This window comes from Dreissena polymorpha, chromosome 6, assembly GCF_020536995.1.
Source record: "Dreissena polymorpha isolate Duluth1 chromosome 6, UMN_Dpol_1.0, whole genome shotgun sequence".
Classification (NCBI taxonomy): domain Eukaryota; kingdom Metazoa; phylum Mollusca; class Bivalvia; order Myida; family Dreissenidae; genus Dreissena; species Dreissena polymorpha.
Genome location: NC_068360.1, coordinates 43715808 through 43730391, shown reverse-complemented (window position 1 = coordinate 43730391; position 14584 = coordinate 43715808). Strand labels below are relative to the sequence as shown.

The 14584-nt window shown below is 36.2% G+C and overlaps 1 protein-coding gene across 1 annotated transcript; it reads right to left on the bottom strand.

Moving 5' to 3' along the window:
- Positions 1 to 715: 715 nt before the first annotated feature.
- Positions 716 to 12974, bottom strand: LOC127835636 (uncharacterized). The gene is made up of 8 exons (XM_052362072.1): positions 12861 to 12974; positions 11203 to 11302; positions 9455 to 9520; positions 9019 to 9108; positions 8570 to 8605; positions 5961 to 6098; positions 4402 to 4454; positions 716 to 2539 (listed from the first exon to the last, which is right to left on the bottom strand). The coding sequence occupies exons 1-8, from the start codon at positions 12972 to 12974 to the stop codon at positions 716 to 718; spliced, it is 2421 nt and encodes an 806-aa protein (XP_052218032.1).
- Positions 12975 to 14584: the final 1610 nt, after the last annotated feature.

The window sequence follows — 14584 nt, the reverse complement described above, 5'->3', positions numbered from 1 at the left end:
GCAGTGAAAAGTCTCCAGAGAGACTTTGACGGAAAGCCTCGGACGCCGACCTCCACTGGGAATAGCCACGTGTGCCACCCCTTCTCCTTGCATTCCCTCTGCAGATCAGCATATTTTGCTGTTTTCCTCTCCATCGCCTCATCACAGCGCGACTCCCAAGGAACTGTGAGTTCAACCATCACCAGACACTTGTCCTTTGCCGACCAGATCACCATGTTGGGGCGTTGTGTTGTCTGGACTACACTTGGGAAAACCAGCCTGCGTTTCAGGTCAACAGCCATCTCCCATGACTGCGCACGATCTAGGATCGATGCTGCTTGTGCCTGCTGCTTCTTGATGGTTTCCCCTTCCTTTACAAACTGCATCTTTCTGGTCTCTTTCACAGTCCTCTTCTTTCGCCTCTCCCTTTCCACTATGTCTGCCAGTTCTTGGAGGACCTTGTCGTGTCTCCACCTGTATCTTCCTTGTGTAAGGGCTGTCTGGCAAGATGATAGTGTATGTTCTAGCGTGCCTATCTTTCCGCAAAGTGGGCAGGTTGGGTCGTCACATTTTCCCCATCTGTGCAGGTTTGCTGGTGAAGGTAGCAGGTCGTAGACTGACCTGAGCAGGAAACTGATGCGCAGAGGTTCGCTACGCCAGATATCCGCCCATGTCATCTTCTTTCCTGTAGTCTGCCACTTTGTCCAAGCACCCTGGCACCCCATTGCCACTGCCCTTATGCCTCGATCTTCTTCTTCGGCCAGACGTACCTCTGCCTGGACCATCTCCCTCCTTGTCCTACTGTCCGCCTTCTTCCAACTCCTCGTCTCCGCAGAGCCAGACCTTGTGTTCCCACTGCCGTTGTTCCCACAATGTCTTTGTGTCGCAGGCGGCTCTCGGCTTGCGCTACAGCCTGGCTAGCGGACCACTTTCTTCCCGTCCTGGTCTCAACACCTGCTCTTCGGACCATGTCATCCCTTGAATCCTTCAGCGTCATGACAAGTCTGGCTTTTGCCACCTTGTACTCCTCCACCAACGAACTCAATGGGAGCTGTAGTTGATTTGATCGTCCATAGAGTCCAATGTTGCTGAAGCTGGGTGGTACGCCAAGCCACTTTCGCAAATGCCTACTAATGGTTCTCTCCAGTCCTTCCACCACTGTTGTTGCCACCTCATAAAGCATCAGTGGCCACATCAGTCGTGGGAGAAGTCCATTCTGGAATAACCAGGCCTTGAATTTGCCAGGTAGTCCGCTTTTGTCAATCTGCTTCAGCCCTTCAGTGAGCTGGTTCTTGATGCGCTTGATGTTATTCCCATCTTGGAGTGTAGCATCATACCACTTCCCAAGGCATTTAATGGGGCTGTCCATTATCGATGGTATGTCCTCACCTTGCACTGTCAGATTGAATTTCTTGGTTGGTTGGCCTTTCCTGATAACAAGTGCTCTGGACTTTCTGGGTTTGAACCTCATTCTGGACCAAGTTGCTGCCTCTTCTAGGGCCGAAAGCATCCACCTTGCTTGGATGTGGGTCTTTGCTGTCAGAGTGAGGTCATCCATGAATCCCTTAACTGGAGGTAAGTAGATTCCTGATGCTGCTTTTGGACCACGTGTCTCTCTCTTCGCCGCATTGATGATGAGGTTCATACCCATCACAAACAGGACCACAGAGATTGTGCATCCTGTGACAATGCCTTTCTCCAAGCTTTGCCATGCTGTTGTCTTGTCTCCCACAGCAAAGCGTAGCTTAATGCCTCTGTAGTAGTCTTTTACCAGGTTACAAACGTGTTCTGGTACATGATACTGCTCAAGTGCCTTCTCAATCAACTTGTGGGGTATTGATCCATAAGCGTTGTCAAGGTCTAGCCACACTACAGTCAGGTCATCATGGTTCACTCGTGCCTCCCTGATCACTTGGCTGAGAACACTGGTATGCTCGACGCAGCCAGAAAATCCGGGAACTCCACCCTTCTGAATTGACGTATCAACGTAGTTGTTGTCAGTAAGGAACGTTGTCAGTCGCTTGGCTAGGACTGCAAAGAATATCTTCCCCTCTACGTTCAGCAGAGAAATGGTCCGGAACTGACCAATATCCTTCGAGTCCTTCTCCTTTGGGGCAAATATTCCCTCCGCTCTCTTCCAGCAATCCGGGATTTTGCCCTTTCTCCAAATAACTCTAAGTAGGGTCCATAGTTTCCGAAGAATGCCAGGGCACATCTTAAAGACACGATAAGGAATGCCATTCGGGCCTGGGGCTGAGCCTGTCCTCGCTTTCTTCACTACGTGCTGTACCTCAGACAATGATGGCTCCTTTGTGTCCAAAGGAGTTTCTGGTGGGTCTTCTGGTTCTAGCCTTGAACAGTTACCCAGTGGAGCCTCCCGTGAAGGATCACTGTGGACATTGCGTAAGTGCTGTTCTATGTCCTCCATACTGCTCTCTAATGTTCCTGATCGTTCGTTGTCAAGGATGTCTTTGGAGAACTGGTATGGATTCTGGATGAATCCAGCTCTCTGTTTCTCCCTCTTCCTTTTCCTCTGTCTTGACCACATGCCAGTTTTTCCCTTAAAGTTAACAAAACAGTTATTTCAAAATTATATAAAAATTTATAACTTATGAACAACAATATATACATATTCTCATCTAAAAGACTAGTTGGCCAAGTTTTTTTAAATCACACAAAGTTGTTCCCATTTCAGTAAAATCACAATTTGATGATTGATAAAAATGTTAATATCAACATGAAACAATATCTGTAGGTCAAAGGATGTTTAAAGTATCAACGTTTCAAAACAAATATTTCTTTTATAGCAAAATTAAATCTTGTTCTGCAAAACTAGAACAGATTAACAGTCACAGTAGTAGAAATATATACAAAACAAGAGCTGTCACCATAGGATGGCATATGCCCCCTATAAATGCTTTGATGGAAGTAATGAGCATTTTTCGAAACCTAAACGCAGATTTCGAAACCTAAACGCGGAGGTCAAGGTCACAGGGGTCAAAATTTGTGTGCGTATGGAAAGGCCTCGTCCATATACACATGCATACCAAATATGAAGGTTATATCTCAAGGGACAAAGAAGTTATGAGCATTTTTCGAAACTTAAACGCAGATTTCGAAACCTAAACGTGGACCCTAAGTTCAAGGTCACAGAGGTGAAAATTTGTGTGCGTATGGAAAGGCCTCGTCCATATACACATGCATACCAAATATGAAGGTTATATCTCAAGGGACATAGAAGTTATAAGCATTTTTGGAAACTTAAACGCAGATTTCGAACCTAAACGCGGACCCTAAGTACAAGGTCAAGGTCACAGGGTTGAAAATTCTGGTGCGTATGGAAAGGCCTCATCCATATTCACATGCATACCAAATATAAAAGTTGTATCTCAAGGGACATAGAAGTTATGAGCATTTTTGGAAACTTAAAACACAGATTTCGAAACCTAAAAGCGGACCCTAAGTTCAAGGTCAAGGTCACAGGTGTAAAATTTTTTGTGCGTATGGAAAGGCCTCGTCCATATACACATGCATACAAACTATGAAGGTTATATCTCAAGGTACATAGAAGTTATAAGCATTTTTCGAAACCTAAACTCAAAGTGTGACGGAAAGACGGACAGACAGACAGACAGACAGACAGACGGACGGACAGTCCGATCACTATATGCCTCCTTTTCTTCGAAAGGGGGCATAATAAATATGATGACAGAACTTTAATAAATACGAATCAGGTTATTACAAAATAACACATTATCAATTAATAATGTTTACAAATAAGTTACTAAATATAAAATATTTCAAACAAAAATGCGACAGGATTAATTTGATAATTTAACTGTGGTTAATAAAAATCATTTCATTACCAATTAGGACGATATTTTATGTTAAATTCACTTCAACACAAACATATGATCACAACTTGCAAATCTAAATCGAAAACAAAATATTTAGAATCACACTGTGATATGTACGTTAACAAATTACAAAGATTAAAAATATGTACGCAATGAATGCAATACTACAGCTTTTTAGTAAAAGTAGTAAAGTGCCATTTATTTTTATCTTTTCAAATCGATATTACTCATTTAAAGTCACGAACACACATGAAAATCAAAATGGAAAAACTCACTTGTACATAGTGTAGCGTTCAGTAAGGGCTTTGAATAATATGATGGGGGGGGGGGGGGGGGGAAGAACGCCAGTTCAACAAATGGATAGAACCAACTCTATTTTACAAATTCATCTGCAGGTTATTTTGGTGGACTACTACTATCAATAATAATAATAACATTCAAAAGAAAATATGACAAAGAAGTTAACACGTTAAAAATAGCAAAACAATATTTATACAAGAGCCAGGTCTCTGGTCCATTTGAATTTAACTGCAGTCCGTCCTTAGAGATCTCCAACTCTCCTCACCCACGATGACTTGATGCGGCTAAACCCATCGCTGAACTGCACTGAACAGTCACCTACAAAAATATTAAAATAACTGTTTAATACATGACAAAGAGAGTTTAAAATATATTATTAAATTTCATATATCAATGGTTAACATTTTCAAATAATACACATTTTAAACTGTTGAAAAGGGGGCATAACTGTTGTAATGGTTAACTTCAACAGACAAGTCACACATTCACAACTTTATATTTTCAGTGACAATTCATGCAAGTTTTCAAAAGTGTACGTGAAAGAGTAAGATACCACCTTGGGACAAGTTCATGTCTATATACAAACAAAAAGATGGACACAAGTGGATAGACACCAATCCTGATTCAAATGGACTGGGGATGGGTCACAATATTCAAGAACATATTTTAACTTAACCTTTATATTTCAGTTGGAAACATGTGGACAAACTGCCGTTATTAGCTTTCATGGGGGCAAAAAAGCTGTGATAATAAGTTGATTTTTTGTTTGTTTGTTAAAATTGATATTGAACAAATGAAGTTTGCGCCCGCATTCGCCAATCTAATAACCAGTTTTTTCCTTCGGAAAACCTGGTTAATAATGTTACAACACAAATACCAATATTCAGTTACAGTTCAGTTATTGTTGTACATTTAAATTGAGAATTGAGAGCATCAAAACATGGCTCGAAATTAACACTCGCACACACGCAAAATGCGTGTGTAAAATACTGATTGCGAGTTAAGTTTTAAGCCACTAGTACTTTTTTGCGAGTAAAGAAATAGTGGGAAAAAAAACTAGTAATATAAATGCACTCGACGTCAACAACGCTAAACCGTAGGTCAATTTATAGAACGTCTGAATACCTGTATGCGGAAGCGCGTACCTTGTATGTAGACTGGTATACTTATAGTACAGATACGCGGATAGTATTGCTACAAAAAACGTGAAACAGTCGACTATTTACATTTGTTCATTGAACTTGAACAGACATGGCGTCGAAGCCAAACATAATAAGTTTCTTTTTGCCTACAGACGGAAATACAAATACGAAAGATAAAGCAAAGTTAACCGTTGATTTGTATTTTGGTGACGTCGCACTCAACACGATATCATAGCTGATTTTTTTCAATGATTGAAACCCCATTGAAAATATCTCAAAACTGACACTTAAACTTTGTTTTCTGAGCGAACACGACACACTTATATTTGAAAACAATACCCTTATGGTCCAAGAAACTGATATCTTTGTATGATTGCAGAAATAAAATGTGTATGCTAAGTACTTTTTATTTTGTTTTTATAGTACTAAATTTATGTCCAAACCTTTTTTTGTTTTTGATTTTGCGAGTTGGTATTAAAGCTGCTCGCAATGTTTTGCAAGTAGAAAAAAAAGTTAATTTCGAGCACTGATCAAAAGCAGGAAGTTTCTTGAATTATCACTATTTAGTATCATTTGATTTATTTCAAACAACTAATATAAATATCGAACAAATATTTACTTGCTGATTTATACCGACCTTTTGTCTTTAACATGGTTGCATCACATCGTTCTGGTACCATACCCACTAGGATGGTAAGCTGGTTTGTGAATCCGGACTGGAACGAATCCATCAGAAATTTGACATGCTGCAGGTCAAGCAGTCTTGACGTTCTTTTTGGTGTAGGTGGTACCAAATTATCGATGTGGACATCAAATAAACCTTTAATTAAAAAAACAAAACAATTCCACAGCAATCTGTTTTTCCCTATTGGGATAAGTACCTGAACCGGCAAAATGGTAAAAATTTTGCTAAAAAACCCTGAAATTGGCAAAATTCATCTGTATTATTCATTAAGTGTATTTCATTTGTTGCTCCCAATAATTGTAAAATTAATAAAATTAAACTAAATTCATTAACTAAAGCTGCAACCTGAATGTTGCATTATATTTAAAAAAAAATTAATTGGGATTTTTTTACAGCAATTGGGAAATTTATATTTTTTCCTAATTTGGAAAGTGCCGTTATCAGGTACTTTATAAAGAAGGAAAAAACTCTTTGTTCCAAGTTTAACAAGAGCACCGCCTTGCGGGTGCAGACCGCTCATCTATTTTCTTTTTAAAGGTGAAGGGACTCTCATTTTCAATCACAAAGGAGGGAGGAGTGGAGTGAAGAGGGGTGTATAGTGTGGGGTTGTGGACATTTATTACATTATCTTCCAAAAAAGCGAAAAAAAAAAAAAAAAAAAAAAAATCGGGGGGGGGGGGGGGGGGGTATAGTGTGAGGGTGTGGTGATAATTTGTGAGATGATCTTAAAAAAAAAAAAAAAAGAAAAAAAAATCAAAAAAAAAATTTGGGGGGGGGGGGGGGTGGGGGGTGGGGTGGGGGTATAGTGTGAGGGTGTGGTGGTCATTTGTGAGATGATCTTATAAAAAAAAAAAAAAAAAAAAAAAATTAGGGGGGGGGGGGGGAGGGGGGGGGAGGGCACGGGGGATGGTTTGGGTGAAGTCTATTGTGGTATGTCAGGTAAGAGTAGTTTCATCAAAGTATCAATCAAATCTAATCATAAATAAAGAAGTTATGGCAATTTTAGCAAAATTTAATAATTTGACCTTGAGAGTCAAGGTCATTCAAAGGTCAAAGTAAAATTCAAGTTGCCAGGTACAGTAACCTCATGATAGCATGTAAGTATTTGAAGTTTGAAAGCAATAGCCTTGATACTTCGAGTGGATCGAAACACAAAATTTAACCATATATTAAAAGTTACTAAGTCAAAAAAGGGCCATAATTCCGTAACAATGACAACCAGAGTTATGCAACTTGTCCTTTTACTGTACCCTTATGATAGTTTGTGAGTGTTCCAAGTATGAAAGCAATATCTATGATACTTTAGGGGTAAAGTGACCAAAACATAAATCTTAACCAAATTTTCAATTTTCTAAGTATAAAGGGCCCATAATTCCGTCCAAATGCCAGTCAGAGTTACATAACTTTGCCTGCACCGTCCCCTTATGATAGTTCATAAATCTTGCAAGTATGAAAGCAATAGCTTTGATACTGTAGGAATAAAGTGGACCTAAACACAAAACTTAATCAAATTTTCAATTTTCTAAGTATAAAAAGGGCACATAATTCTGTCAAAATGCCAGTCAGAGTTACATTACTTTGCCTGCACAGTCCCCTTATGATAGTTAGTAAGTGTTGCAAGTATGAAAGCAATAGCTTTGATGCTTAAGGAATAAAATGGACCTAAACACAAAACTTAACCAAAATTGTCAATTTTCTAAGTATAAAAAGGGCACATAATTCTGTCAAAATGCATGCCAGAGTTATCTAACTTTGCCTGCCCAGTCCCCTCATGATAGTAAGTAAGTGTACCAAGTTTGAATGCAATAGCATTGATACTTACTGAGAAAAGTGGAACTAAACGCAAAACTTAACCAAAATTTGCAATTTTTTAAGTATAAAAAGGGCACATAATTCTGTCAAAATGCACGCCAGAGTTATCTAACTTTGCCTGCCTAGTCCCCTCATGATAGTAAGTAAGTGTACCAAGTTTGAATGCAATAGCATTGATACTTTCTGAGAAAAGTGGACCTAAACGCAAAACTTAACCGGACGCCGACGCCAACGCCAACGCCAACGCCGACGCCGACGCCAAGGTGATGACAATAGCTCATAATTTTTTTTCAAAAAATAGATGAGCTAAAAATATTAATTGAACAAATCTGTGATGGTCATAACTTTTTGCTCTTTCAGCCTCTAAAACATTTCATTTGTTTGCATTTTCACGTTAACAACCATTCTAAGACAAGTCGAAAAGTCATAGACATGTGTTCTTATACTTATTTTTATGATTAATAAAGTTCTTTATGTAAATGACGTCATGGAACAGGAGTTTTGTTACATGCCCTATGTACAAATTCCTGTGCATACGAACTTGATGCCCACAATAATCTCATTTAAGGTGCATATCAAAATTTGTGATTGCAGTGTACACATTTTATTATTGTTTAAAATAATGCATAAAAGAGCAAAAAATGCCATGTTTTTATATGCGTATTCTCATTTGGTACGCATTTTTTCATTATATGAAAAAAAAGTTACAAAAGTTGCTTGTAAAATGACTTTGTACATTAATTTCAGGTGTTCTAAAGGAAAATCTCAACAAATAAATTCAGAAATGCTTTTACCTAAGTATTTCTGTTCAGCTTCCTTTTCATGTTTGCCTGAAAATATAACATGTAATATTTGAAAATTTTATTTCAATCTGATGATACATGCGAGTTAAACAATATGTGCTAAAATGCCTTTAAATTACACTTGTTTTAAAAAGTAATGACTATCTAATGACAGCCAAGTTTTTTGGAATGAAACACAAGAAAAAAGAGAGTGTTTTGGACCAAAGTGTGCTAAAAGTGTGAAAACCTCAACTTAAACTTAAATGATATAGACTTTTTGTAAAATCGAATCGGAGTAAAATTCGCTTTCCTGTTCAAGTCAAATGCGTTCTTTCCTGCAAGATACAATCAGTTTCATTACGCTGCAATAAAAAGAAGGATTTGGGGAAACGATCCTAGCTTAGTCAAACTCAATACCAAATTTTCTGGTTGCATCATCAGTGCGAAAAGTCAACCAGTACCTTTGGCTGCAGTGTCATCTTCTTTCATGATCCCAATCTCCGCATCACTTTGGTCCAAAAAATCCATGTTCATCAACTCAATAGCAGACTCTGTTGACAATAGAAAGTTATAACAGCATGTTACCTTAAGACATTAACAGTGGTTTCTCTCAATGTATACACATAACATTATGCACATAATTAATCTCCAAAACAAAATTACATTTTTCATACAGAATTCTGTGATTATCCAGCTAAACCACTGTAGCGATCCCTAAAAATTGATTTTTAAAATATTTTTTGTAGGTGCACAGCTTTCAACATAACAATCATGTATAATTTTAAAAGTTAGGAAACTTATATTCAGACAGAACAAGTAAGTCACTAATGTACCATAGTTCAAAGAAAAGGAAGTTAATTAAAAGTCAATAGCACATCAAGTGTGTCAAATGCATACCATTTAAGGACTCGTCACTACTTTGTAGGTCAACCGTACTTGCAGGACTGGAAGTACGCACTTCCACTGCAATATAAATATCATTATTAAGGTAAAATATTTAAACTTTTAACAAACAGCACAATAAGCTTTGGTTGTACAAACAATGTCATAAACATGTACGGGTGGCAGTTTCCCCCAAAGACGTTTCCACCCTAGACGTTTCACTCCCATTTTGGGAGTGGGAGTGAACTGTCTACATAATGTGAGAATATTCCACTAGTACACCAACATGCACTTTCTTATGATTGACATACATTCCTTAAACAGTTAAAACAAAAAAAAAAAGAATTTTAAAGCAAGAAAAAAAACAAACAAGCTGCTACATAGATAAAGTTAAGTAAAGATATCATAAACAAAATAAACATTTCGACAATGCAGGGTTCGACATTAACTTTTATTACAGCAAGACCGTCGGACCAGCTCCTCTTAAAATGTACTAGCCCGAACCTGATGTCTACTAGACCATAAATGACATAGCAAATGAACACAATTGTGTCATGTTACTGTTTAATCAGGATTTATCAGTAAATTATCAGTGAACACCAGATTTTTTATGCTTAGAGTAAAACAATAAAATAACCCTTTTTTTTGCTTTTCTTCGTCAAATTCAAGCCATGGGAACTGACTCGATTTTCCATCTAGGATAAAATTGACGTTTTCTTGTTTCTTCATATTTACGTTTCGTGTCAGTTAAGCGTCGGATTCTTTTTTATTAACTGATTTGTCGGACAAAAATCCGAACTTGAACAAAGCCATTCTTTAAATTACATTATCTTGTCTGCTTCACAAAAATGTTTACAGTGACGATACCAATTTTCGATAGAAGACGTAAAATCACGCTCTACAGTTTTACGACACTGCAGAAAATCATTAATATTCATGAACAACTTGACCAATTGAAACAAGCAATTTCTGCAGGAAGCTCTCCTTTGCGTCTAAAAATAGCGATGAATCATGTAAATGCTCCGCGTTTATTTAAATATACTAGTTTTTTTTTTAATGTAAATAACAGATTCAAGAGTAATTTTACAGATTAAAAGTAAAGGTTTTCACAGCAGTTATTTATAGTTATATGAATCAGTATAGATTTTTTTTTAATTTATGTACGACCAGTCGGACAAGCTAGCCCGCAGTTTTACTAGCCCGACCACCGATCTTACTAGACAAAAAAAATCTATACTGATTCATATAACTATAAATAACTGCTGTGAAAACCTTTACTTAAGTGTCGGACATGCCTTAGTGTCGAACCCTGTAATGAATCAAGATTATACGTCAACGAAACAAGTCTAAATTTATAGGTGGGGCGGGGGGGGTAAACGTCAGCACTTAACACTGAAACGGAGGGGAACGTCTTGGGAGGATAGGTCTTGAGGGGGGGTGAATGTCCAGATTTCAACATGTACAATCGATGACACACCTTTTCGCTGTATTTATATTAAGAGCATATGATAATTTTGACCATATAAAAGGGAAATAAATATTAATAGGAAGTTGACTGTAAGCTTATATTAGTTTTCAATTGTTTGATTAATTAAACATTAATATTCAAGTTACTCTATACATTTAATTTTATGTATGTGCATGTACATTGAAATTTAATTAAGCTCCAGAAACAAACAATGCTACATGTACTAAAAATGATCAAATACACACATAGCAAACTAGCATTTTGAAATCAATGCAAAACACTGTAAATATCTTACCATAGGAGGACCACTTTTTAACAAATGCGGAACCAGTCTTATTTCCTTCATTTGTGTTGTTTTCCATGTCAAGCAGAAAACACGTTGCGCCCGCTTTAACCTATAATAGCCCAAGCATACAAAATCTAGACAATACATGAATTGTATTTACCAAATAGTTCAAGATTTTAAATGGAGCGATTAAATTCAATTGTTAAATTCAATTTGAAAAAAACAACAACAAATAATAAGATTTTTAAAGCATAGACATCTCGGTAACACACCAAGTTTTCATCATCATTTGATGAAACTATTTATTCTCGAAGACCGCTTTTCGCCAACTTTAATATCGCAAATATTGCCCGCAAGATAAAAAGTTTAAATACACAAAATAACGAGTATCATTACAAAACCTGGATGCATTTGCAATCAGTAAAATTTAAAAAAAATACCGTGACCAGCAAACCGACGCCATTTTATAATCCTAGGTCGTAATGGTTCGGTCAAAACGGCCCAGCCTATAGCGGCATGTTCGCCCTTTTGGACCAATCAGAATAATGTAACGGAATAACAGTACACTAAATGATTGATACATTTTATGGTTTGAACCTTTAAACAAATAACAAAGTTATTCAGAACACCAACAAGTTCACATATAATTTATATGCAAAGTAGATTTTCTGACAGTGCAACTAACTTTACAATTAAGCCCTTCCTCTCGAAATGCGTCGAAAAAGACACATTATATTTTGCAAGCATGTGCCTGTAAATTATTCGAGTGTTATCTTGACTTAACATTATATATTCAAATTTGCAAAAACATAATTTTAATTTGCTGAGACCCCTTATGTACCAGTCCTTTTATGTACCACGTTGAGACTTTATGCACCATCTATATATTATATTATATTATGTAGGTGTTGTCCATTCATTCATAGCAGTATGAATGGGCATTAATTACCTGTGCAAACACAAGTGTTGATTGAGTCAAATTTGAGTTAATCACATATTGCAATTGTACTGAATCATTTATTTCTTGCTATCAGAAAAGTTTTAACAATTTGGAAAAAGTTAAATAAAACTGAGTAACTTAGTAACTCAGTTATTACTAAGTAAAATATTGCTGAAATATATGGTATATCTATTTTGTTATTGCAATTCATACTGTAATGTTAAGAACCAAAATAAACGTTAAATAAAACTGAGTAACTTAGTAACTCAGTTCTTGCTAAGTAAAATATTGCTAAATTATATGTTATATCTATTTTGTTATTGCAATTCATAATGTAATGTTAAGAACAAAAATTTAAATCTAAATTTGAATCTAAAAATGTAGCAAATAAAAAAAGGAATTATAATTGAATATTGTTCACAGAAGTAGTCATTACTAATTTTGTTTCCATTGTAAAGAACCAAAAATTTGAATCTAAATTACATGTACAAAAAAAATCGCAATTAGAATTGGAATTTTGTTTACATTCATAAATTGTTTTAAATGGATTTTTATAATTTTCTTCAATTTAAGGTAAGAATATGAATAATTTATTACTACTGGGGCTAATAAATTATACTAAGACAGTCACTGACACACAAGCTGGCATAAAATATAATCTATGGCAATATATTAGTCTAAATTCATAAATTCATAAATAATATGTCAAAATAACGAGTTGTCTTACCTTAATTTTGGTCATGCTGTCCCTTGCACACTTCAGTCCTGAGATTATTCCTTTCACTTCCTCGTTAATTAACAACAGTAAAGTCATTGCACTCAAGCGAACCGACCACTCCATTTTGATCCAGCAACAGAATTAGCAATTCTATGACGTTTAGTACGAATACTACAATATTGAGTGCTGTATATTTGTGAACATATATGTCCTCCGAAGAAAATGGGCGTTGCCGATGGCATGACATGCGCAGTCCATGTGCATTTTTATTGGCTGCCCTCATACCCCATGTAGGGGAACAATTAACGTGCGATTATTTTTCGCCATAAAGCAATTTAGTGTGAACTACTGCACTATTAATCAAACGCATATTAACAGTACTGCTCTACTCAAGATAACAACCGATGTGCTAATCCGTGAAAACCGGCAACACTGTTATGCAGCCATGGGTTGTCAATTTCCAATCATCATATTGGTGCTTATGGTAAGTCACTTATATCAATCATTTGCACTTCTAGTGTTTCAACTTAACCTTTAAGATGAATAGTTCTTGTAGTATCAGCATATATTATACGCCACTTTCAGCCGAAACTGAAATGCTATAAATGATTTAAGTTTGGTAAAATCGTTAATTTAAAAAATGCATGCATAACAGAGTATTTCGTTGAAGAATATGTTGCGTGTTGTGTTTTGCGAATTTCGGTCACATATTGGTTAATTGTAATTAACTCTGGTCATTAATTAATCAATCAACCACGTAAACTGATAATTGAAGTTAGGATCCCTTCTTTTAATAAATTCCCAAGATTAAAGAAAAAACAAACAAAACATCTTTTACAGTTCGCTATTGGATCATACAATTAACACGCGCGTGATTTGTTTTTTTTTCTTTCGCGAAATCCTAGTCCAAGAAGAGCTTTTATTAATTATGAAAAGAAAAAACAAACAACTGTGTATTAGAAACAAAACTTCAATTACCTATAACTCATGAATTTGTTCTAAATAAAAATAAAAATTATAGCATTAAACAATTGAAAAATCTACAGAATCAATATCGAAATAAGTCGGACTGAAACCGTTTTTGGATCGAACGATCGTAGCATTTATTATATTGTGTAATATTGTTTATATATATATATGCGCTATTAAATAATATTATTTTAAGGTTGTATATGTTAGAAATAAAAATGTATACAGGAATATTTATCAGCAAAAGCCTTTCAAATAAACTATTCACCCGCATTATTGCCGCGATTTGGAAATTCGTATGGTGCTATGTCTTTAACCATCGCGGCATTATAAATTCTTATTCTAGCATAATTACTAATGTTTCCATGAAACGTTATTTTATAAAAATCGGATCATTATTGACCGCCCTAACATTTTCGCATAACTTTGCTCGATAATCGTAGCCGTTGCTACTGACGACGCGTCGCCATCTTATCGTTTAATTGCCCACGTGACCGCGCCGCCGGATTTAACGATAAAGCGCGAAATTTCGAATCTCTGTATTTTATAGGCCTTTGATAGCGTTTTACAGCTCACCTGATGTTCTAAATAATATACGTTTGTTCCCACAAAAAATGCGTCAATCTTAGAAACTCAATCAATTACTAATTACTCAATCAATTACTGAGTACTAATAGAAATTGGAGTTGCAGTAGTAGTATAGTAGTTACAGTAGAAGAAGAAGTAATATCATCAGTAAACAGCCACTCAGTAGTAATTATACT

Excerpts from the sequence above, each read along its gene's own strand:
- LOC127835636 (XM_052362072.1), bottom strand. The coding sequence starts at position 12,974 with ATGGAGTGGTCGGTTCGCTTGAGTGCAATGACTTTACTGTTGTTAATT. Across the intron at positions 9,109-9,454 it reads TAGTGACGAGTCCTTAAATG|AGTCTGCTATTGAGTTGATG; the intron begins GTATGCATTTGA and ends TATTGTCAACAG. Across the intron at positions 4,455-5,960 it reads CCAGCTTACCATCCTAGTGG|GTGACTGTTCAGTGCAGTTC; the intron begins GTATGGTACCAG and ends ATATTTTTGTAG.